At 35.5% G+C, this 26,063-nt stretch overlaps 1 protein-coding gene across 1 annotated transcript in view; it reads right to left on the reverse strand.

The window, feature by feature from the left end:
* The window catches only part of BMP5 (bone morphogenetic protein 5), a 115,586-nt gene that overhangs the window by 37,007 nt on the left and 52,516 nt on the right, over nt 1–26,063 (reverse strand). The window contains exons 2-3 of the mRNA XM_045867039.2: nt 20,838–21,030; nt 2,517–2,665 (exon numbers count right to left, since the gene is read on the reverse strand). Coding sequence (XP_045722995.1) covers nt 2,517–2,665; nt 20,838–21,030 — 342 coding nt within the window. The remainder of the gene's footprint in view (nt 1–2,516; nt 2,666–20,837; nt 21,031–26,063) is intronic.

Below are 26,063 nucleotides of genomic sequence, written 5' to 3' on the forward strand. Positions count from 1 at the left end.
CAAGACAGAAGCCAAATTATATGGATAGTAAAGCAAAGAGAACCAGTACAGAAGAAGGAGTGGAAAAAAAACAGAAGAGAGAAATTTCAGAATTTTCAAGTGGGGTGTGAGTGGGTAGGGAATGAAAAGGCTGATCATATATCATAGATCTCTTGAGTTGTTTAGACATTTCAAGCATCTCCCCAAGGAGAAGACTGGGAGAAACACATACCACTAATTTAATTTTTCTTCTTTGGGCCACATACCAGGGAAGAAACGACGGCTCACCCCCACAGTGCTGATTTCCCAGTCACATTTCTGACCATAAATGTACAGTAGTTTAACATTGTAAGAATTCCTGCAAGATTATTTAAGTATGGGCTTTTCTCCATCTACATTTATAATGCTTGAACTCTGAAAATCCTAAATGGTAATCTCAAAGCCATAATTGGAAAATAGCCTATAATTCAAAGTATTTGAATTGTTCATTAAAAATATTAAAATTCAGCATTGTAATTAAAATCTATGGAAAAGTCTAGATTTAGTGGGAAAATGTCTGAAACTGGTCAACAGCATTAAGAACTTTTTCTAGATCAAGATCTGAAGCGTGAAACTTTCACTAGATGAACTCTGTAATAAATTTAATTTGTATCTGTCAACCTCATTTCATATATGCAATCCTTGGAGTACCAACATTGGTTATAATATTATTCTTAGGCTGTAAATCTGGTTATATAGGTAAAACAATGTCACTCTGAAGTCCTATTGCTTATAGCAATAAATGCCCTTGCAAGAGATCCAAGTCAGACCTAACTTTTACTTTACTCTGTATTTTTTAAGCGAGACTTTAGTGTAATATAGCAGAGGACTGAGTAGGGCAAACTCTAGGGCTAAGGTGTCTATTGCCTGAGCCTGCAGAAAACTAAAGGCAGTAAAGCTTAAATAAGGCACACCCTCTAATTAATCATCCCTTTATAAACTACCCTCCCTGTGCCTGGCCCTCACATTCGCAGGGTGTGATGCAAAAGCACAATGTAAGCCCACTTGGTCTACATCTAAATATGTAAAAAGTACTAATAAATCATTAAATAAATTATGTTCTATCCTCTTATCATGACAAATGTAATTTTACATGACTTGAAAGCCCAGATTTGGATTTAAAATTTTTGGACTCTGGGCGCCTGGGTAGCTCAGATGGTTGAGCGTCTGCCTTCGGCTCAGGTCATGATCTCAGGGTCCTGGGATCAAGTCCCACATCGGGCTCCCTGCTCCTTGGGAGCCTGTTTCTCCCTCTGCCTTTCTCTCTCTCTCTGTCTCTCATGAATAAAAAAAAATAAAAATAATAAAAATCTTTAATAAATAAATAAATAAATAAATAAATAAATAAATAAATAAATAAATAAAATAAAATTTTTGGACTCTTTGAGTGATCAAAGGATGACAAGATTCTGAATAAATTGGTCTGGGCTTCCCTGGCCTCCTGCTAGAATGTGCAAAGGCCCCTTTTACCGCAGTCTTGGTCAGTTCTGTTGCATTTGTCTGAAAGGGCCTGCCCCTGACTTTTTCCCCTAATCACACCTTCCTGATCTTTAAGACTGTAGTTTAGACTCACTCACTGATCTATACTTGTAAATCCATTGGGCTCTTCTCAGTATGCAGTATCACCCGTTCACTAATATACCTATGTGCTCACTACCTGAGCCTCACTCAACTGCAAGCCTCACGAGGTCACTTCTGCACTTGCTTACCGTTTTATCTCCAGCATCTAGCCAAGCATACCACACACTGGTGCTCAATGAATACTTGGGAGCCCAATAATTTCTGGAGCTTCTTCAAAATGAAGATTTCCTACAGACCCTCCCACCCAACAGGCGTTTCTGGAGCTGTTGTCTTTGACCAAATATTGGAATATGTTAAGACCTAACGATGTTTACTTTCTGCAGTACTTTGTGCCTCTTTTGTTCTATCTCCATCTTCCCTTCTCCCTTTGTATTATTAATAGCCCCTCTGCCTGTTTCCCTAACACCACTGTATACATAATATATATATACATATATATATCTTTGTTATTTTTAGTCATTTTGAGATATCTTTTACAAATAATAATATTTATTTCAATGTACAGCTTATAAATTCTTACAAACTATATAGTTGTATAACTACCATAATCAAGACATAGATCCATAGCACTTTGTATATAGCTGTCTTTTGGAATTATTATATTACAGTAGTGCTACTTGTTTGTGTACACATCTTCAATACTAGATTAAAAACTTCTTGAGATCCAGAAACAATATCTAATTCTTCTTTACCACTCCATCCCCACTACAGAGCCTCAAAATAAACGTGTGTTGGGAAAATACGTTTACAAATCAATTAACTAATTAATATATTGCACTATCCTACGGCAGGTGCTACCTTGCACATCATAAGTATAAAACATTCTATTCTATCTTGGTTAAATTATATAGAAAGCTGTAACTCTTAATGTGTCAAAACTAACGCCCCAAAAGAAATATTTGAAATTCATTGCTTACCATCTCCTGTTTCTGCACAGAGTTGTAAACCCAAATTATTCTGTGGATTAATTACCCAATGATTGCTGGTCACAGTGATATCAAAGACAAGCCAACCCACATCTAAAGCTTGGGCTTTCCTTGTGTCTAACAGGAACAGATCTGCATCCCTAAGGAGAAACAGAACAACAACAAAAAAGTTAAAAGTGTGAACAAAGATCATCATTTCCTATCCTTAAGTGAAAACATTCCAAAAGCACTCTTTAAAATAACAAAAGTTAAAAAAATAACAAAAGTTAATTAAAGAACAAGGGGAACAAGGGACTCAAGTGATGAGTAATAAGATACAGAGCCTTTTATTGTTGGCCTCCAACCCAAATCTGGTGCAGATTAGTAATAGCTGAAAGTAATTTCCATTTTCCTGCTCTTCGCTGGCCTTTACGAACTGACTTAGTGGTCTGGATTTGGGCTCTGATAATCAGCGTTCCCGGAAACCCCTGTCAGTAAGTAGCCTTCCCTGGCAAGTACACTAGCAAGGGTTAAACTGGGTAGAATTGGAAGGGAAAGTAGCTACTCTAATTTGGATGAATGTGGATTGTCGAAGGAACGAAGGAACGGAGCAGGGATGGGCAGGATGTGATGCAAGCATCTGCTTTAGAGATAGTTGTCCCTTATTTTTCATTTTCATTATACTTGGGTTTTTTTTCCATTATATAATATATATTTTTATTTTTTATTTCATTTTCCATTTTGATTATATAATTATTTTATGGATACCAAAGGCCAAGAGAGGCTCTCAGACTGCACCATTGGATTAAAGGATGAATCCCATGAATGGAGCAGCAGATGCTCCCTGACTTGCTTTAACATCTTCTGCATGCATGAGACCCCTGGGGACAATAATGGCTATGATTATGAAAGTGTATGTTTTGGAATACTCTCCACAGTGTCACTGTGATTAACATTTACCAATCTTAACTTTAGCAATTAAATTTCCAAATGTATGAACATTTGTTGAATTATAGTGAACTGCTTTTTATTTATTATTTCCTTACTACAGGCAGCCTCTGATCTAAAAGTTACGTATGTCGGACATTTCATCCTTACAACAGCTCTTTTTCAAAGTAGCATAGAAATATACTATTATGCATTTTTATGACATTTGATCCTGGGCTGAATCTGGGTAAGAACATATTATTTATATGAGGAAAGGCAAAGCTATGTCATAATCAGCCATGTTAAATACCGTTCTGCATTTGCCATCTAGTTGCATCACACAAGTCACTTCAAAGGTGGCTTACAAAATGTAAAAAGCAAATTTTGAGTAAAACCCAATTATGTATATATATTATTTCTTAAGAAAAACACTCTATCATCATTGAAGATTTTAATTATTTTTAACAGAAGTGAAGATTCTCAATGTTTTAGAAGCTGCATCTTCATTTTTTTTATTTCAACTTGATTTATTTCATTTTTTCACTAACCTAGAGAAGTTAAAATAAAATAAAATTCATTCTTTCACTAACCTAGAGAAGTTAAAATTTCAACTTGATTTATTTCATTAAAATAAAAGTTAAAATTATGATTATTTAAATCATCCAGCTACTCTAGTCCCAAGGATGCAACTTTCATTCTCTTTCACAATTTAATCATAATGTTTACCAAAAGGAGGGGTACAGACATCTTTTCATATCTAATACGGGACTCAGTTTGAGATACCGAAGACATATGGCAAACATATACTACAATGCAATGAAAATATTCCACTAGTTCTCACTTGGATTTTAAGGACCCATTATATTCATAGTGTGATGGGATATCAATCCAATTCTCCCTCTTCTTCCTAACTTGGAAAACTCATCAAGTAAACAGAATCTGAGAAAATACAAATTATCCTTAAATTCTTGAGATATTTGGTGAGTATCTTTGAAGCTATACTACTGGAATAATTTAATCACATTATCGACTTCTGAAACAGAAGGAGTCACCCTGTAGCTTGGGAAATACTCAAGTCCTACCCTGCTGTCAAGCCTGCTTTCAATTTGAAATATGGCATAAATGCTCTAGTAAGTTCTGCAGAGTTTATAATGCCACTACCTTGGCATGAAATAAACAAACATTTGAAGAACAAAAAAGAACAAAGAGGTAAAATTTGAGAACAATTTCCACTAAGTAACAAATGTCTTTAGGTAGTTATCCAGGTAATATTTTCTATTATTTTTAAATTATGCTATTTTTCCAGAAAAATATCCCCAAACTATCCACATTCAAATACCCAAATTTTCAAGCATGTCTGTGAAGAAAATGGTTTCAATTTTAATGGCTATATTTAGAAAAAGCATCAGCCAGAGGATTCAAGCAAGCCCTAAATATCTGAATTTCAGAGATGCAACTTTCAATTCATTGGAAGGTAAATCAAGGCAGATGGTAGGGTTTGAAAAATCCATATATTTCTAGTTACCCCTCTGAAAAATTTTGAAGTTTCAATTGCTGGCATAAGCTCCATGGGTTCCTATTCCTGAGCAAAGCTATTTTATTTTTGACTGATAATTGCTATTCTTTAATTTTTCCTCTCTCCTTTTCTAGAAGCTCTTCTGCATTACCTACAGACAACAGAATACACTTTGGAAGAATCAAGTCTATTATTAATCAACACAATGGTAACAATTCTGCAACTTTCACTCATGTAATACCTTTCATAGCAGTCTCTTAAAAATAAATCCCTACCCGTTCTGTAGAAAATTAGATGCGATTTCTTTTGAAGTACAAAATCACTCCGCTAAAAATGGAACTTAAATCACTGGAAATAGTAGAAATACTATGTCCTACAAACAGTATAAAATAAACCTGTTAATGTTGCCCCATCTTACTATTTTTACCTGACATTTTTATTGAAATTCTTGAAATATCTAATAAAAGTTATTTAAAAATATTAATTCATTTAAAAGGAATGCAGTAGAGAGAAAATATATATGCAGAAAAATATATTTGTAGCAGAAATAAATCCATAATAAAATTTCTGTATATTGTTTATAATCATAATAATGAAACTAAAATTAAAATCTGCATTCCAGCAAAGGCAATAAAGTCCATTTACATGGATGTGTATAAGCAAATATTTCACAATGGTATTGTGTTAGCTTTCTAAGGCTGCCATAACAAAGTACCATAGACTGGGTGGCTTAAACAACAGAAATTTATTGTCTCAGTTCTGGAGGATGGAAGTCCAAATCAAGGTGTTGGTAGGGCTGGTTCCTTTGAGAGCTATGAGGGAAGTATCTGTTCTAGGCCTGTCTCCTTCTCTTGTAGTTGGTCATCTTTTCCTTGTGTCTTTCATATAATCTTCCCTCTGTGTGTGTCTCTGTGTCCAAATTTCCCTTTTTATAAGGACACCCTAATTGCCTCATTTTAATTTAATTATCTCTTTAGAGACCCTATCTCCAAATAAGGTCACATGCTGAGATCCTGGAGGCTCAGACTTCAATATATGGATTGGGGGAGAGAGGGGAGTACAATTCAACCCATAACACTATTTTAAAATATTTTTTTACAGGCAGAAATTATCCTGGATGTGAATGTTCTGTGTTTATTTACATTATAGCAATTATCAACATTGAAATGTTTTCAAAAACAAATATGTGAAAGTAAACTTATATAGATTAAAATAATTCATAATCACTAAAATTTGTATCTTTCTTTTTCAGAAAGAATTTGAATATTTGTCTAGACTATGATATAAATCAGCATAATAATTTCTTATGCAGCTAAATGAAATCATCATGCAGTTGTTAAATACAGTTATATTTAATAGATAAAAGATTTGTAGCATACATATACACTTCTTGCATGTGAAATATATAAATATATTAAAAATAGTTACTCAAAGGTAAATAATATGTATATAGATAGATACATACATACACACATTTAGAGTTTGGTACAAACACATTTGCACAGATCTTACTTTAATCATGACCAGAGAGGCTTAAATATGTCTAGTCATGGGAAATTGGTGGACTGTAGATACTGATTTGGAAAGGTGCTTTACATTTTACTGGGAGAGGAAAGAGTTTTGTATACGTGCCTTAGGAGTCTGAAAATACTAGAAGGGTAGGAAGCATGGGTATTTCACTAAGGACTAAACAGCAGGAGCCAAAATTCAACAAACTTTGAATTGTCATCATACTTACAACTCAAAAATATAGATTGATGGAATGAGAAAATTGAAGTTACATATTTAAGAATGTGACAGCAGGAGAGCTAAAATTTATCTTACCACCTTTATGTAAATATCAATGTAATGTAATGATAAAAAGGATTTGGGGATCAGACAGAGCTTGAATAATTAAGGAAGTCCTCAGTCTCAGTTTCCATAATGTTTAAAATATAGTATGGTAACCCCTGCCTTAAAAGATTTTGTAAAGACCAAATGTAATATAATCTGAGTATCTATCTAAATGAGAAGCAAATTATAGGTGAATTTTTACATGATGTGTCATAACACAGATGGCTCTAAATTGCTTAATTTTGACCTGTGAAGTTTGGGAAAGTATTATTTGGGGAGGCATATTATGATCAAACGACCTGAGTCAAGGTTATTTGGGGATGCTTAGAGATGTTAGCAATAGAATTGGTTACAACTAAAGGAGAAAGGAGAGGAACCATAAGGGAAGGAGCAGAATGAGAGTGAGTGCAGGGAGGAAAGGATAAGGAGGGGGTGGAGAAAAAGAAGACACACAAGGAAATTCAGTAACTCTTCCTGGGTGTGTTGTTTTGAAAAATCCCATAATTGGCTGTCTTTGTAAGTCACGCTCTTAAAAATCACTTATATAAGCATAGAGTCAAAAGTCGCATTGTGGATATAACATTTATCCATCTAGAAAAGTTTAAAAACAAACAACAATAACAGAAAAAATGTGTACATACTGGTGCTTTTGATAACACGGTATTTCCAATAACAGTATCATACGCAGATTGAAAAAATGCTATTTTTCAGACAAAGATGAACCTGAAGATGATGTGGTTTGTAGTATTGTGATATATGACTCAAAATACAGCAATAGACATGATGTCAAACATGCATGTAAAAAGCTTGAAAGTTTCACATATGTATTTTGACAGTAAAACAAGGAATATCACTATATAAATATTCTATATGACATGATTAAAATATATACACATAATTATATGAGTAAATTTTTTGTATTATTTGTGTTCATTATATAGCCGTGTTTATAAAAAAAGATCCATTATATAAATACTCAATTTCTCCCTCTAATTTTTTGGATCTTTTACTTGGGTAAGGCAGATATCATTTTTATATGATCATATCATGATTATATGTTCTCCATATAATCAGGCATATACAGTATGCAAACATGCCCAGTATGCATGCAGTTTTGAAGGTTAACTTTCTCTACTGTGTAAATAGCTGACTAAAGGGTGTGTTCTCATTTTAAAACTAAATAAAAACTATGACGAAAAATGTCCGATGTGAAATTAGCTAGTCTGGGATTCTACCTCTGAAGGTGACTAAAATTGATCAAAGAATACTAAAACTAAGTGGGATATAAATTACTTAACCAAACTGTTATTTTATTGATGAGAAAATTTAAAGAGAGATCAAATTATTTCTTATGGTTACTGAGCTAATTGGGAGACCATATCTCAGTTCTCCATATTTCATTTTCAGAACTCTTTCCCTTATATTATGGCAGCTCGTTGAGTCCCAAACTATATTTTGACTGTTCTCCTTATACCAAAAGATCACTGGTTTTTGGACTGGAATGCCAAAATGTCGAGCTGAGCCACCAGCCTAAAACAAGATGGTAGAACTGGAGCCAAGGAGTGACCTGAGACATTTTGTAAATTTATTCATCCATCCATTCATTTACTCACTCTTTCAATTTAACATTTATTGACTCTCAGTATGGATTTTACACTATATCAGTTTAACTAAACTGGAACTACCCTGTAAGGTTCTGGAGTAGGGTTGGCCACAAAATAAATTTAGGTAAGATTTGGAAAGTGAAAGTGAAGCAGTAGCCATATTTATGCTTGGAAGACTTCCATATGTTCAAGTGTTATTACAACTTAGGCATACTGTCGAGATCTGCTGGTTCACCTTTTTGGTGTGGGGCAGCAGCTGAGCCTGCAGCTCCTTCAGATCCCACTGAATCTCCTTGTCCAGTTTCTCTGAATTCAGGGTCAGGCATGTGGACACATCTATGAGGAAAGATTTGGTAGCAAGGAAATCATCTGCATCATTGAAATTGGAGGTTTGGGGGCACCTGGGTGGTTCAGTCATTAAACGTCTGCCTTCGGCTCAGGTCATGATCCCAGGGGCCTGGGATCGAGCCCCGCATCGGGCTCCCTGCTCCGCGGGAGGCCTGCTTCTCCCTCTCCCACTCCCCCTGCTTGTGTTCCTGCTCTTGCTATCTCTTTCTCTCTCTGTCAAATAAATAAATAAAATATTAAAAAAAAAAAAAAAAGAAACTGGAGGCGTGAAGATAGGTTCCAATTTGTCCTCATGGCTTCCAGATCATCCTCACAGGTTCTACTTTGCCCTTCTTTTCCCCAACTCACCCATCTTTTCTTCCAGTCTTCTCTGAGGACCTTAAGCTTAGCATCAAATGTAGAGCAACAGCCTACATAGACTGCTTAACTACCTTCCACAATTGCATAAGGTCAAATCCCTATACTAAATCCTTACGGTATCATTCCCCAGAGGAATTAGACAGCTACCTTGTATTTGGTCAATTATATTGAGCCACTTACATCATAGAAGGGAAGTATTTGTTCTCACTGGAATAGGTACTGTGGATATGAATTTTCCTTCTCTGCCCATAAGGTTTCTGCTAAAATCAATACCCATGAAATTATAGAATGCCTTATTTGCTGTCATGGAATTTTAACGCTGCTTCTGATCAAAAAGCTCATTTAACAGCAAATGAAGTACAGAATGGACTCAGGCTTATGGAATTCTTTTGTCTCACCATGTTACCCATCACCTTGTAGCAGATGGCCTGATAGGACAAGGAAATGGCCTCTTTGAAGACTCAGTTATGCCACCAGTTGGTTGTCAGTATCTTGTGCAAATGGACTAATATCCTCAGGAAGCTTTATATGCTCTATATCAGCAACCAGTATAGGACTATTTCTCTCATAGCCCTCTCTCATGAGTCTAGAAATCCAGAGGTGGAAACAGGAGTGGCTCTTCTTACTCGCTCTTCCTGATCCAATGAGCAAAATTTTTGCTGCTTGGCCCCAAAATGTTGGGCTCTGTTGGTCCAGAGCTCTTCGTTCCCAATAGTAGAATGGTACCATTAGTAGCCTTAGCAGTGGTTCCATTAAGTTAGAAATTGAGATATCCACGTGGGCACTTTGGGCTCCTCAGGCCAGTGAATCAACAAGCTGATAAAGAGCTGCTATAGTATGCAGGTTGATCAATCCTAAGTATCAAGAGGAAACTAAGTTGATTCTACCACAGTATGGGAAAGGATCATGTCTGAAATATAAGACATCACCTGGAACACCCCTAAGTACTCCCATGTCCTATGATAAAAGTCAGTGGAAAACTACAGCTCGATGCAGGCATTACTCCTAATGGCCCAGACACTTCAAGAATGAATATTTCATTTACCTTAATAAGTAAGGACCAATGACTGACCTTATGCTTAGTGAAAACAAAAAGGATATGGTTTGTATAGCAGAAGAAGGAAGTTATAAAGACCAGCTACAACCATGTGACCAGTTACAGAAGTGAGGGTTGTAACAGTTATGAGTATTACTTTCTTATTTTGATATTAATGTATTTGTACTCCTATGAACCAATTCTTTTTTTCCCTTCCCCATCTGCCTATCACCTACTATAAGCAGTTTTGATGGTAGCTAACCTCATATTTCATATTGAAGTGACAGGATATTAAAGGGGCAATGTGACCCAGCTAGAAAAGGACTGAACAACTTCCAAAGATGGTTAAAAAATCGGAGAATGATTTTCCTATTATATTTTTTGGAAAAGTATGAATGTTTATAAAATGTATGTGTTGGTGTCAGTTTGACAAAGATGGACTGCTGTGGCTTTATACTTTGTCAAACCAGCTAAACTGAAACCCAGACTCCCAGAATTCTCTCCCCTGTTTGGTTCTGTGTAATGGTTAGCCATACAAGAAATTTGTGCAGGAGTTGAAGTGAAGCAGCAGCCAAGTTTATGCTTGGAAGACTGGTAAAGTGCCAGGTTTTCCTCCTGCTCACATGCATTGCCGCTGATCTGCTGGCTCACCTTATTGTGGGGAACAGCTGGGTCTGCTGCTCTTCCAGCTTCCACTGGATCTCAGTAACACTGGTTTCTCCAAATCCTGGCCCACAGTTCCTCCTGCCAGGTCATCCTCTTCACCTTCACATCCTAAGCAAGGGGTATGTGGAGCTCATGGTGAAGTTTACCAGCTTACCCTGCAGGTCACTCACATCACTGAAGTTGGGACTTTCTGAGTAGAATGGTTTCCAATATGTCCTTGGAGTTCCAGCTTATCCTCCCAGCTGTTAGTTCTCCTCATGCTCTCCTACTTCCTATCCATTTCCCTTCCCAGTCGCCTGTGCTACAAACTTCAGACCCATCACCACCAGATGCAGAAGCAACAGCCTCATAGGAACTCTTAACCAGGTCCCAAATTGCAGAAAGACAAATCACTCTAATAAGTCCTTTATTCCATATCACTCACATGATTCTATTTCTCTTATCCAACACTAACTGACATATTCCCTGGTATGCATTGAATTGTGTCCTTCAAAATGATATGTTGAAGTCTTAATCCTGGGCACCTATAAATATGATCTTATTGAAAATGGGGTCTTTACAGTGTAATCAAGTTGAGATTTGGTCATGAGGGTGGGGGCTATTCCAGTATGGCTGCTCTCCTTATAAGAAGAGACGTAGATAGACACATTCGGAAGGAAGATAGCTATACAAAGACAAAAGCAGAGATGGAAATTATGTTGATACAAGCCAAGAAACATCTGGGGCTATCAGGAAAGGAGCCTCTCTTAGAGGTTTTGGAAGGAATGTGGCCCTAGCAGAACCTTGACTTTGGACTTCTGGCCTCTAAAACTGTTAGAAAACCAGTTTCTGTTGAATTAAGCCATTCAACTTTTTGGTAAGTTGTTACAGCAGCTTTTGCAAACTAATACAGTTCTCTAGTTGGGATATTTCACATATTAAGCAGGAGGTGGGAGGTAGTATCAAAGAATGAAAAAGTGTCCATAAGATTTCATAACAAGGAGGGTGTTGGTGGATGATGTTGATGGATGATCAGTAGAATGGAATTATGAGAATCAAATTGCAGAAGTTGAGGGGTGAATAAATATAATAAAGTGAGAGGATTTAAAGCAAAGTTATAATGATCTTCATTATAAGTCTACCTTTATAAAGCAAAGAATCATTGTTGTAGGTGGGATTGGTATCTGCTTAATTTCAACAATGACTTGCTATATGTCAGCTTTGATTAGAATAATTATGCCCTTTAAGTCATCTTTCTGAGCTTGTTTTTTCTTCTTTAAGTAAAGATTAAAATAATATCTATCTCAAAAATATATTGCAGGGGGGCGCCTGGGTTGCTCAGTCGTTAAGCGTCTGCCTTCGGCTCAGGTCATGATCCCAGGGGCCTGGGATCGAGCCCCGCATCGGGCTCCCTGCTCAGCTGGGAGCCTGCTTCTCCCTCTCCCACTCCCACTGTCCCTGCTTGTGTTCCCTCTCTTGCTGTGTCTCTCTCTGTCAAATAAATAAAATCTTTAAAAAAAAAAAAAAAAAAAAATATATATATATATATATATTGCAGGGATGAAAGGATACACAAATAAAAAATGCTATGCAAATTACAATTGCTATTTTCTTACCAAAACAAATTTATTGCATGTAAGTATGTATATAATAAGTTGTATGTATTATGCTTGATGGCATAATTAGGATCAGAAGTGATTTATGCAATTATTACTGCAAAAGTTCTTTAACTAACCTGTGTTTATAAATTTTGGATATAGGTATTAATTCATTCTCTTTAACTTTAGTAACATTTATTGATGCATATAATCCATAATGAACCTTTGTCCCTAAATTGGTTAGAGGGAAAAAATTAAGTTGAAAACTTACCAAAAGGAAGTAAAATTATTTATATAATCAACAATAAGAGATAATGAAGGAGAAATATTCTTCAGATTGTTATGGTTTCAGTTATATTTATTTATGAATGTGTATGTGTATATACACATACATTATATATTATATAATAGAGAGAGAGAAGAAATAGTTAACCAAGAGCATAATCATTCTATAATCTAACCACCAAGCACTAAACCTGGTCAAGAAAAGCTTTCAGAAATTGTCTGGAAGGGGTGCCTGGGTGGCTCAGTCATTAAGTGTCTGCCTTCGGCTCAGGTCATTGTCCAAAGGTCATGGGATTGAGCCCCGCATCGGGCTCCCTGCTCAGCGGGAAGCCTCCTTCTCCTTCTCCCACTCCCCGTGCTTGTGTTCGCTCTCTCTCCGTGTCTGTCTCTCTGCCAAATAAATAAATAAAATCTTAAAAAAAGAAAAAAAGAAAGAAAGAAATTGTCTGGAAGACACACTTTGGAGGAAAAGTGGCATTACTCTTCTTCCATAAGGCATGAACCTTACAGTACACAGGACTTCTCCAGTCTTTCCAAAATTTCTACTATTATAAGTATTTCACCTCCTTCCATCACCCTTTGCCTTTGAATAGCTTATCAAGTCCAATAAAAATGTAATGATGGCCACCCAAGGACAGAGCATACATCTTTCTCTGGGCATTTGACATAAATACCACAATACCACTTAAGGAACCCAATGTACAACTCTAGTATGGAACACATTAACAAGGGACAACAAATGAATAAATTATATTCTCTGGAATTTTTGTCAAAAGTTCCTCTCAGGAGCAGCATTTACAAGTATTAGAATTTGACTCTGTTAGCTGACTGATATTTTCAACTGATTTTTTTTCTACCAAAACAAATGTGAAATAATAAAATTCTATGAATCTCATGGAGCATCAATTTTCAGAATATCTGACTCAATGCTGTATTTATATTCTAAGGGTACAGAGGTAAAGTGGTGAAATAGTAATATTAGATGAAATTGAATGACAAGCATGTGAAAATAGAAAAACAAGTTGAATTCCCACTATGAAAATTCAGTTTTCTCTCAGCAGAGTTGTTTTTTTTTTTTAATTGCCAAGATATTGTTAATGTTTAACAGGTTTCCTGGCATTACATCATCCCATATTTTTCCCCTGCAGAGAATCTAAACATGTGCTACTGGATATATATACACACACACAGGAGGCCCCCTCATTCAACAAGAAACAAAGAAGTAAGATTATTACACAGATAGTCCAACCACTTTTAATGCCTCCTAATCAATGAGCCATGCACCCAGAGCCCTTAGGACTCGAAAAGCTCTTCCGTGCCATGACGCGTAGGGCGCAAAATACGAAATTAGTCAAAGAGAAGTTGACTGACCGGTACTTTAGTCCCATTTGTATATTTACAACTTAAACTTTTAAATAGAACAGGGTTTCTCAACCTCAACATTATGGACATAAAGGTCATTCTTTATGGTGCGGAGGAGCTGTCCTGTCCATTGTAGAAGGTTTTATCACTTCTCCCACTACTCCAGCATTTCTACTCACTAGACTCCACTAGCACTCCATCCTCCCACCCTCACCAACTGTGGCAGTCAAACATGTCTCCAGACATTGTGAAATGTTCCCTGGGGCCCACATTGCCCTAGTTGAGAACCCCTGAAAGGGAGCACGAATCCTCGCACACTGCGGCGACTCAAGCTATGCTTGTGTCCTATCCTGTATGGAGAAAACGACATCAACCATGGAGCATCCTGTTCTGCCATACTGCTCTCAAGAGCCCATGAAATCTTCCTGAGTGGAAATTGTCAGTGTAGATTCTGAAGTATGTCCACAGAAGAATCACAAATCTTAGCGAAGCAGGATGGGGGAGATGATGTAAATATGAAGCTGACTGTGAACTGGAAAGATGACAGCTTAACTAAATATATCCAAGTAGTGAAGGTGGCTAATGACATCAAGCAGGCTAACTTAAAATGTTTTTACAATGGAGTACAAAAATTTATATTCATAGCAGAACATTAGGAAAAGGTTGAATTCTGCATAGCAATGTATACATACATGGGCACATACATGTGCATATATGTGCATATACATGTGCACATGCATGCATATACATGTGCATATGCGTGCACATATATGTGAAAAATTAATTCAAGTACAGCACTCAGCACAGTGCCAGACACATGGTGAGTGCCCATTAATTGGATAAGCCCTGGCTGCTATCCTTAGTAATAGTAATATTGGCATTGATAGTTTTACTTGTATTATTTAATTCCTTATACATTTAAACATTTTAATACTCAGGAATATTTCTTCTAGGACACAACCCTCTCTCTGTTTCTCTGTCTCTCCCTGCCCCTCTCTCTTCTCCTCCCTCTCAATCTCTCTCCCTCTGGCTATAGAAAATTCCTACTCATCTTGAAAGGCCCAACTCAAGGGTGCACTCCTCTCAGTGGCTTCCCTGAAGGTCCCTCACCTTCCCACATGAAGAATTAATTTCCCCTTCATTTGTGTTTCCACAACACTTAGTGCATACTTACATCATAGTGCTTAGCACATTGTATTATAGTTATTAAAGTCTGTGTGAGGCAGGCCCACCACAGCCCCTAGCCCTCAGGCTATGAGCTTTTGAGATTTTATTTACTCGGCCTTATGTCCCTTGTGCTTGCTACATGGTAGGTGCTCAGAAAAAGCATGCCGACCTCAGCTGAATTATCTGGAAAATTCAATCATGTGGAAACCTCATTTCCCAATAATGCTAGATATATGAGGTGTGACTGAAGAGCAATGCCTTCTATATAGAATTTGGGGCTGTAAGCCTTATATGAAAAGATTAAATAAGTGAAATGATGCAAAGTGTGTTAACTTTTTACCAAGAAAAATAAAAATCTGGATAAATATCAGAACACTCCTTTAAATCGCACACATTTAAATATGAGTGGGAATAAATGGGGGAGGTGGGAGATGGTAGAACTAGAATATATTATTTTAAGGCTTTTAAGTCTTGCTAAGATAAATACATGTGAAAGAGATGATAAAATGGGTCTTTTAAAAATTTTTCATTACCTAAACACTGCCAAAAAATTCATATATTAGATGGTTAATGGATTAGACAGTGTCTTGAATATAAAACGTATCTATAAAACATCAGTCTGAGTTACCTTGAGAATCCCCACTACAACACTCCTCGATAAGAACATTAGGGAAAGTGAGCTTTATGTATGTGAGATATATATATATATATATATATATATATATATACACACATTGTTGAATGCATTGTATTCAAGAATGCAGTCTGCACTGACATTTCAATTGTTTCTGAGTTTTATTCAAAACACTAAGTAAAATAAAACCCACAAGTCTGAAGATAGAAGTTTTACACAGAAACTTTAAGAGGTCACCCTAGCCTTGAAAATGGCCAGAAGTACTAGCTTCTTTTCCTACTTCCATTTTAGTTCTTAAGAAATATAGGAAGCCATAGACAATCAATACTAAACAAAACATAATAATAATTGGATTTCAAAAGTACTTTTTTTTAGTTTTTATTTAAATTCTAGCTAGTGAACATATAGTGTAATATTGGTTTCAGGAGTAGAATTTAGTGATTCATCATTTACATATAAAACCCAGTTCAAAAGTATTTTTTAAAACTGAAATTCTTTCTGTTTTAACTGTGATGACATGATATATAAATGAAGTATTTTTAATCTGTTCCTCCTCACTTTCAGAGAGCTAAAGTCAAGGCTCCCAGTTGGCACAATAACTTCCCACAGTATAAAGGAAAGAAAAGATATATATAGAGAGAGAGAGAGAGAGAGAGACTTATCTTTCTTCATTTTCTGTGGGAAAAAAAGATGCCTTCTATGGCTTATTAAAAATAAGGGCCACTTATTGCTAAATGCTAGTGTTTTGTTTAGTTTCATTTTGGTTTGGTTTTTGCCCACCTCTACCTCAAGAAGCTAGGAAGGCTATTTTGTAAAGAAATGTGTAGCATGAAGTTGTTTCATTATCGTCTCTGTCTCAACTATAATTATACTTGTTTCTGATTATAAAAATAATGTTGGCTATAAAAATTTATCAAGTACACAGCGGGGTAAGAATTAAAATTTCAAACCCACCAGTCTTCAATAAACACTTAGTGCTTCCTTTTGATCTGTTTTCTATATGAATTTATTTAAAATTGGTATAATTATGCCTCATACTTTAGTCAATTAATGTTATAGTCTGAGAACCTTTCAGTGTTATCAAATATTTTTAAAACACAATTTCTACTTGTTATATAAAGTACAGTATCTCCATTTTCCATAAAATGAAGTGTGATAATTTATCTTCTGTTTAACACTGAAATGTCCTCAATTTATGTGATTGCAAACAATACTGTATTAAACACTTACATGTGAATCTTTGTCCAATTTGTCTACATCTCTGATATTTCTGTATAATTCATAAATAACTAGTCTCCCATCTCCATCACTCTTCAGCTGTATTTCAAAGAAGAGCTTGATTACTTATTTAACATTTGCTTTCAGGGACAAGTTCAGAGATAGCTTCCATGGTGTTGCTGTTAAGTTGGGTGATATTCATTTCATTATTAAACTTAAAAATGTACCAATTCCTTTTTTATGAATCAAAGATCAGGGGATATTTTATTAAGTAAAGGCACCTGGCATCATATTACTTACTTTATCTTTACATAAAAATAGGTTATCAGTAAATGGTAGCTTTTGTTACTATAATAACCACCTACTTTTGGTTCCCCTATGCATACAATCCTCTAAACCCTAGCAAAATAGATGCTCCGACTGAGCTATATGAGTATATATTGACCAATGTATTTATAAAGTATCAACTATGGTCTTTGCACTGTGATAAGCACTAGTTCTTCCCAAATCATCTGAAACACTTTTATTGTTCTGTAATACTTATTTCATATTTGTAAACTGAAATCCTAAGATATACAGCAATCTCCCCATAGGGAAATTCCAAAGTCCATGCTGTTATTGCTACACATCACTATGTCTATGGTGGCTGAAATCCCACATAGAAACCTGAAATATTCTAAGAGGCACATATACTGTTTCTATATCATCCATCCCTTAAATATATTTATATATTTCTTTGGAACAAAAAGTAGAGTGCAAAAAGTGAATCCTGAACGTATGACAAAGACAGGGCATTTTCTCACACTGTGGATTAATAAACCACTAGTAATGGATGAATGTCTATTTCAAAGACAAGGAATGAATTTTGCCAGAGATTCTCTCAGCTGATCAATAGTATACAAAATTGAAATGTAGGGTATACATGCGTGAGTTTGCATGTTTCAGAGATTGAAAAAGATAACTAGGAAAAAGCCTAAACACACTAGCAAAAACAAAACCCACAGAAAATAGTAAGTATAGCATAAGCCTACAGGATGATTCAGCAACAATACGTGATGGATTTCAAGAATGTCAACTTAAGAGAACTGAATTAATATGGAATCGAATTTACTGAATTGAACTTTTATAAATGCTAGTCAGTAAATTGGATAACAACCTATGCAATCTATACCATCCTAGAGTTTAGAATGGCAAGCCAAGAGAGTACTTAAGATTTTAGAAATCATTTCTCAAAGATTTAGGGAAAATATCAAGGATATTAGGAAATCTTGGATCTTAGAATAGATCTAAACACATGTTAAAATAAGTAAAGACTTAGCCAAATTATACTCAAGAGTACTGAAAAAGCATGCAGATGTAGTTATAGAAACACTGAGAGCAGTATTTTTCAAACCAGGTATAATTAGAGAAATAGCAAAGTTTCAAAATAAACAAATGTCCCATCGTTTGAAGAAATTGAAATTTTCATAACTGTGAAATCCAATAAGCTAAGCATCAACACCCATAAATATTCCCAAATGTATTATTCATACAAATCAGCATGAGTTCATCAGGAATCAATCTATAAATTATTATCAAGAGTCTCTTCTAGTAGTCCTTTATTTTCATCATGTTTATTATGTCTTAAATTATGCAATTCACATACTTAGGGAATAGATGTAAAAGAAAGTGAAACGGATGGCTAGTTCAGTGGATAACATTTAAAAATATCATGAGCATATACAACAATAGAGTTAAATAAAAGTTAGGATTTTAAATTGTGATCAATGTAAGGTCTGTATTTAGATTCAAACAATCAGTAAGTATACTCCAGAGGATAGAGACCTGGTATACCAATAGTTCCTGTAAAAAACACTTGGGATATGAAATAACCAACTATAAATTCTGTATGCATAAATATTGTGAATGACCAAAAATGGAGATAATTCAAGTATTTTAATATATGTTAATAGAATATTATCCCAATCATGGGTAAAAATAATTTCAAAATTTTAATTTGTATCAAACAAATTAGTGCTGAATATTAAAAAAATATTTAAGACACTATCTTTTCTTTAATGAGCTCACAGTCCAAGAGTGGAAACAAACAGAAAAAGAAAATTACAACTAAAATATTGGTTAGTTATGGCAATATAATTAAATAATATTTGGAGTATAATTTTTAATTCTCATCACTTAATCTTATTTTTTTTAATTTTATCTATTTATTTGAGAGAGAGAGAGCATGAGCAGGGGCAGGGGCAGGGGCAGAAGGAGAGGGAGAAGCAGACTCCCCGCTCAGAACCCAACTACATAGGGCTCCATCCCAGGACCCTAAGGCAGATGCTCAACAGACTGAGCCATCCAGGCGACCCCTCTCATCACTTAATTTTAAAAGACACCATCATTATTTAGTATTAAAAAATACAATGTAGTATGCCAGGTTCTTTCTCTGACAAAAACAAACAAAAAAACTCCCAAAACTTAGTATACTTATTTTATAAATGAAACCACTCGATTGAGATTTAAACAAACAAACAAAAATCTACCCATAGACAAATAGCTAGTGAGTGTTCGAGCTGAGAAAGGAACACAGATTTTTCTGCCTTGGATTACTGCTCTTAAAATAAGATCAGCACTTATTAAAGTCCATCTGGCTGAAACAGTGTTTCAGGAGTATTAAGTATTATACACCCAAAGGAAAAGATTTCATAGTCAAATAATTTTGAGGAAAACTAGGTTTCTTTACTCTAAAGCTTTTTTTAAGACTTTAATATTCTGATGTGCATTGTGAATCTCCTAGAGAATGGTCTAACAGATAGGATTTTCAAATGCATTTGACCTCAGAAGCTTTTTATTCTTTTTTCTTCATTGAGCATTATGAGGTGCTATTGTCCCATTGAGCACCCATTGGGAACTCTGGCACTCTCGAAGACCAAGAGAAATCTAAACATCAGGGACTAGAAATATTCAACAAGGAGAGGGAGGAGCCTTGGAGGGGACAAGATAGCTGTCTTTAAATATCTGTCTCATCAAAGAAAGACATACCATTTCACCAAAGGGAAGATCTAGATCTAATGAATGGAAGCTACTGGAGACAGATTTCACCCCAATATGACACATCAATTAAGAGTTAAAAAAAAAAAAAATAGAAGAGCCGTCCAACAAAGGTGGCTTATCACCTATAAAGGTGTTACCCAAGAGACTTCTTCACTAGGGGAAAGGCCTGAGAACTACACTAAGCTTTCTTTGCAACTCTTCTATTTGATGGTTCATTTGCAGTAATTATTAACTGAAGTTTTCATATATTTAGCATTTCAGGTTATCTGTCCATTTTTGCACCATTTGAATTAACCATTTTACAGACAGAAGACATACAGGTTAATGGTCAGAACCTGTTGCAAATGTAAAGCCTTATATCAAAATACACATAACAACACACATGCAATTTACATTTATGCCAGGGTGAAATAAAGCTGTTCTTCTCTAACTTACAAAACACCAAGTTATTTAAATCATTTTAATTATCAATTTTATGTGTGCATACTAAAATGGAAATTTTCTCATTTACAAAATGAGACAAGGGACCTGGGAAGCATGAAACCATCTAGTATACAGATTGGTGTCAGGAGGAAGGAAAAGCTAGGGAATGTGGAAGCCATTTTTCAGATCAATTATTCTTATTTTCAATGTGTCTATACCTGGCTTTCAATGTCATTACATCCAAAGAAAACATGATTTGATAGACCACATGGATTATCAATGGTTTTTACTACAATTAACCTTTGTTTGCATAGTTAAGTTAGATATAAAGTCGTTACCTATTTGTGTATTCCTTGATGATCTGATATATGCTAATCTTAATTGTTTCATTTTCAAATCGACTATTGCTCTGGTCCTTGTATATTCGGAATTCAGCTGCTGTCACTGCTTCTCCATGAGGAATTTGAGTCAGATCAAACCGGAATTCTTTGTAATGCCTTCGCTGGTGAGAAAAATCCTTGTCTCTTTCAACTGGAAGAAGAAGAAAAAAAAAAAAAAGGAAGGAAAAAAGTTAGTCCTTTATAAAATATGGAAATTAATGGTAAATTCTCCAGCTTTGAAAATGAAGACAAACAAGTAGGATATTATAAAACTGAGAAAACACTAGAACCACAGACCCATACATGTTTCCAGTGGAAGGAAATTCCACAAACCAACAACATTTAGTTCAAAAGCAATATAATCTCTGTGGTTTCATACAAATTCCTGGATCTTAAATAGAAAGGCTATCCAAAAATGTTTTAAAAAGCAAAGGTTATAAAATGATTACTAGTATGTATCAGGTACCAGAACACAGAAGGATTCATACAGGAATTAGGAATACGTTATAGAAACCCCCAGGGTTCCAGGTGAAATCAGTGATGAGATTTAACACACCTGAGGGAGGAAAATAGGAAGGACTGAGAAATTGCAGGCACATAAAGGACTAGGTTTATGACATTATAAAGGTCAAGTAAATAAAACAAATTTATGTTCACAAGAAAGATTACTTCTAAAATGCCTTCCCCAGAAGATTTTTTTTCTCCTTTTAGCAAATAAAATGTTCTTTTATTTTTTTTTAAATAACACTTTTATTACTTCTTATAGATTGTTTAGTACAACCTCCTTACCCATGGTGCAGCATAAAGCCTTCCAAAGACCTCTGTCTGTTCTTACTCAAAATAGAGGGAAACATATTTTTCCCCTTCAACAACCTTCCTGCTAAATGAAGTCAGAGAACTTTTCCTCTTGGGAACATTATGGAATGTTGAAGAATTCAGGACAGTAAGTGTCAGGTATATTATTATCAAACCTGGCTTTGTAAAATAGAGTATTATTTCATACAGTCTATATCCACTGGGCACCAAACACCTTCTTAAGGAATTATCTATTCAAAGGACTTGTTTTTAGTACTGCACTATCATTTGATGGAGTTATGTTTCTCAGTATTGGTAGCTTTCTCAAAATCTCAGTTATCTAGGATACTACAGGACAGGATCACAAAAATCTCACTCCAAAGCACTGTGCACAAGGTATCTCATAATTACATCCTACAATCACACATGTGCATGTTCTCAGTGATGTGTTTCATTGCTAAAATTGTGTTGCAAGAAGATAAAAAAAATGTATAAATTGTATAAATGAATTCGCAAGCTGAAAAAGTTGCATGAAAATATGAAAATATCTTGAGGTGCTTCATCGAAATCATATCAACACTGCTATAAATATCTGCAACTTGAGGTCCTAAACTAGAGGAAGAATTAAGATGAAGGAAGAGAGAAGAGGGTCATGCCCATCCAGGAATGACTGTGGAAGCCAAGGCTGCTAGAACTCTGTGTTCCATGGCCAGATGGGTTCCATGTCCATGAAGAAGCTCATGACAAAGGAATGCATGATTCCTTGCCTTCATCCTTCAAAACAGTCTTCGGTTTATTTTCCCCAGGAGGAGGAGGTGGTTTAGGAGAGCGAGGAGCTCATCTCCACCCCTACCTCCCATACCTAAGCCAGCAAAGAAAAATATAAACCACGCCTAGGGGCATTTTTGTCCTGTGGAGCTTGGCAAGGATGGTGCTCTTCTGCTGTCTGGCTCAAGGTGACACCACCTCAACTGACTCATGTTTTGTTTCGGTTTTTTTTTTTAATATCACTATCTTGGTCCTAAGAGAGGTCCACTCCCAGGGAGATCAGTCATCAACTTTTCCCTAAACAAGGAAGGTAATCTCATTTTTAGGATGCTATTTTGGTCCATAATTTTAAACTTCTTTTCTGTCTAAACTTCTACTGGCAATAGCATAGACTGGTATGAACACATCTCCCGGGGCTCTGGTTGCCCATTCTCTAGCTCAGCCATGTGAGAGGGAAAGCATAAGGGTAGAAAATGCCTGCATCTAATAAATGAAAGTGCCTTCAAACTTGCCATGTTAAAACGGGCCACAGCTTTTGTTTACAGAGCACTGAACTTGATTCCCTGCAAACCTGTTCTTTTCGGATTCTAAATTAAGTAGATGATATTGTAAAACTACTTAAATAGCACTCATTATATTCTGGTCCTGTTCTAAACATTGTTAATATTAACATATTATACTTTGTAACAACCAGTGAGGTAGGTTCTACTATTATCCTCACATTGAAGATGAAGTAACTGAGGAGGCAGAGAGAATAAATACCCATGAATATGAATCACGCATTTCAGGCCACCAAGCTAGGAAATCCGAAATCTCAGATACACAAGCCCAAAATCCAAAAAGCTCTGAAAACTGACTGTGTGCTTCAAGTTTCTTTGGCAGAAGAACTGGAAATTAGCTGATTGGAGGCTCTATCCCACTTTGTATAAATATTTATTGCTTTGCTGCAGAAATGTTCATGCGTTTGACTAGGTTGCACTGTTGCAGACTCTCCTTGAGGAGTTCCATATTTTATCATAAATGCACCAAACAGCCATTCAAAAATATATTTTTCTATTCTGAAAGTCAATATTTAAAATCCTAAATAACAATCATCGTGCAATTTTTCATTAACAATCAATTTTATATTTGAAATTTAGACCAAAAAAAAAAAAAAAACACCCTATAGTCCTCAAAATAAGGCCTGAGACATGAGTTTGTTAGGATCCAATCTAAAGCATGCACCTGCATAATGCAAATAAGTATTGAATTCATATTATGTAAAGTCATCTACTGTTCTGGAATCCCTTGTGAGATGTTAGTATAATAAAGTGGAAAGCTAGAATTTCAGCTGTTATTATAAAATTTCAGTTTTCTAATCCAGGCTATTTAACCTAACCGCTTAAGGGGGCAAATTTTCAGAGTTTAATAAAATTTTATATTAAATATACCACACAAAATAAAGTTGCAGTGCAGATTTGTCCAGTGACTCAAATTCTTATATCCTATTGCTTTGAGTTGTAATTGTACTAGTAAATTCCATGGGACATGTTGGAGTGAATAATGGAATAAAACTTATATCTATATAGCCTTGCACTCCTAATGATGCTCACAAATATTCACAAGGTAATCTCAGTTACCTCAAAGAGCAAGGCTAGGGAGGTGTCAAATATTAATACCCCTAATTTAAGAGTAAGAAATTGGGTGATGACAGCTAGGTGGTAACAGATGTCTGTCTTCTAAAGCTCATTATAAATCTTTGCTCAATGTCCATACCACCTATGTAATGACATCCTACGGTTCTGTACTTAGAGACTAGTTCATAGCTAGTATATTTTTACAATGTTTCTCAGCAGTACGCAAAAAGGTGGAGAATAGGCTGGAGAATCAAGGGCTTGATCAACAATGGCTAATTCGCATCTAACACAAACAAAGCTTGATTCAAAGAAGTCTTCTAATAAATACTGAACAGAAGAGCGTATGAATGGATGAAAATATGACTCTATCTCTTCAGTAAGTATCATCCTGCTGCATTACCTGTTGAGGAAAGGCATGATAATTTCTTTAACTCTCATTTGTTTGGCACATACTTCATTTAATCCTCATACCTTACTTATGTCTCCAAGTTTCTATAACTTGCCCAAAACCCCACTATGAATAATGGGGAGAGAACAAATTTCATTCCACAGTCAAGAATTCAATTCCTGGGGCGCCTGGGTGGCTCAGTCAGTTAAGTATCTGCCTTCGGCTTAGGTCATGATCCCAGGGTCCTGGGATGATCAAGCCCCACATCGGGCTCCCTGCTCAGCGGGGAGCCTGCTTCTCCCTCTCCCTCTGCTGTTCCCCCTGCTTGTGTGTGCTCTCTCTCTGTCAAATAAATAAATAAAATTAAAAAAAAAAAAAAAAGAATTCAATCCCCAAGCCCTCAACAACATAACACTATGTTTTTTTCTAGATGTGGTTTTGTTTTATCTCATTATCACTCACCAAAGTTGATCTTTCAATGCTTTCATTCTCCTCTATGATGCTCCTACTTTATAGAAGATGCCATGCTTTCTGGACTCTGCTCATTCTTCTAGAACTCAGTCCCTCCAATCTTTATTGTAGTAAATGTCGTGTTACATTCACTTATTTAATACTGATGCCATTTCTTATCTAAGAAAATTTTTGTGAATAAGCAAGTGATTGTATTCATAATTTGAATTAATATGTAACATCTGTATTAGTATGCAAGGTCATCCTTTTATTACAACCATATTTTAAAATAATTGTAACTGACCAGCTGGAACTTTCCATATTCCAACCTTTTCTCCACCAGACCTACTACTAAAACTACCCTCCCAAAACAGATGAAAAAGGATGTACAGACATGTTTTATATCCCTTAAGTATAAGCTTGTTATAGGAGATATCCCTGCTGTGTTTATATCTGATGATTTGGGTACATATTAAGCATTGTTTCACCATATATTACAGTGTCCTATAACCCACTGCAGTTATAAATGGCTTGGAAAGCTTCAAAGATAAACAAATAAACAAGAAAATAATCAGAAAATATATACGATTTTTGTTTTTTTAATTCATATTGTATTAAATATTGGGGCCTCTCAATTCACTTTTTAATTTGAATGTTATATCAACTAAATCCCATGAGATTCCTCAATCACCTTTATCACCATTTCTAATAAAATCTGTATTGCCAAGTTAAAATATGTAAGACTCCATAAAATCATAATTACATTCCTATTGGGTGGTAGAAAAGACTCTCTTAATCACTGGACAAACAAAAAACAAACAAAAAAACAAAAACGAAGACAGGAGGTTTCACTCATTGAAAGCACATCCAGACTTGTCAAGGGGATAGAATGACACGTGTTAAAACATACTGAGGTCAGGAGGTTGACACTTCTCTCTAGTGAAGACCATTCCTTTATCCCATACCACAGACACCATTTCTCTGCTGTGGAGTGGAAAAGAGAGTTTGGGAACACACATAAGTAGATTTAAAACACACATCTGTATCAATCAATTCACCTATGAAAATTGCATTTAAAAAGAGAACACAGTGACCTGCCCAGACTGCTATTTGCAAATCCGCTTACATATCTAACAAGGTCCATGGGCTGTATTTTGCCAACGGCCA

The sequence above is a fragment of the Mirounga angustirostris genome, unplaced genomic scaffold (genome assembly GCF_029215605.1).
Source record: "Mirounga angustirostris isolate CCGP_5_RB_7025 unplaced genomic scaffold, mMirAng1.0.hap1 SCAF_8, whole genome shotgun sequence".
Taxonomy (NCBI): Eukaryota; Metazoa; Chordata; class Mammalia; order Carnivora; family Phocidae; genus Mirounga; species Mirounga angustirostris.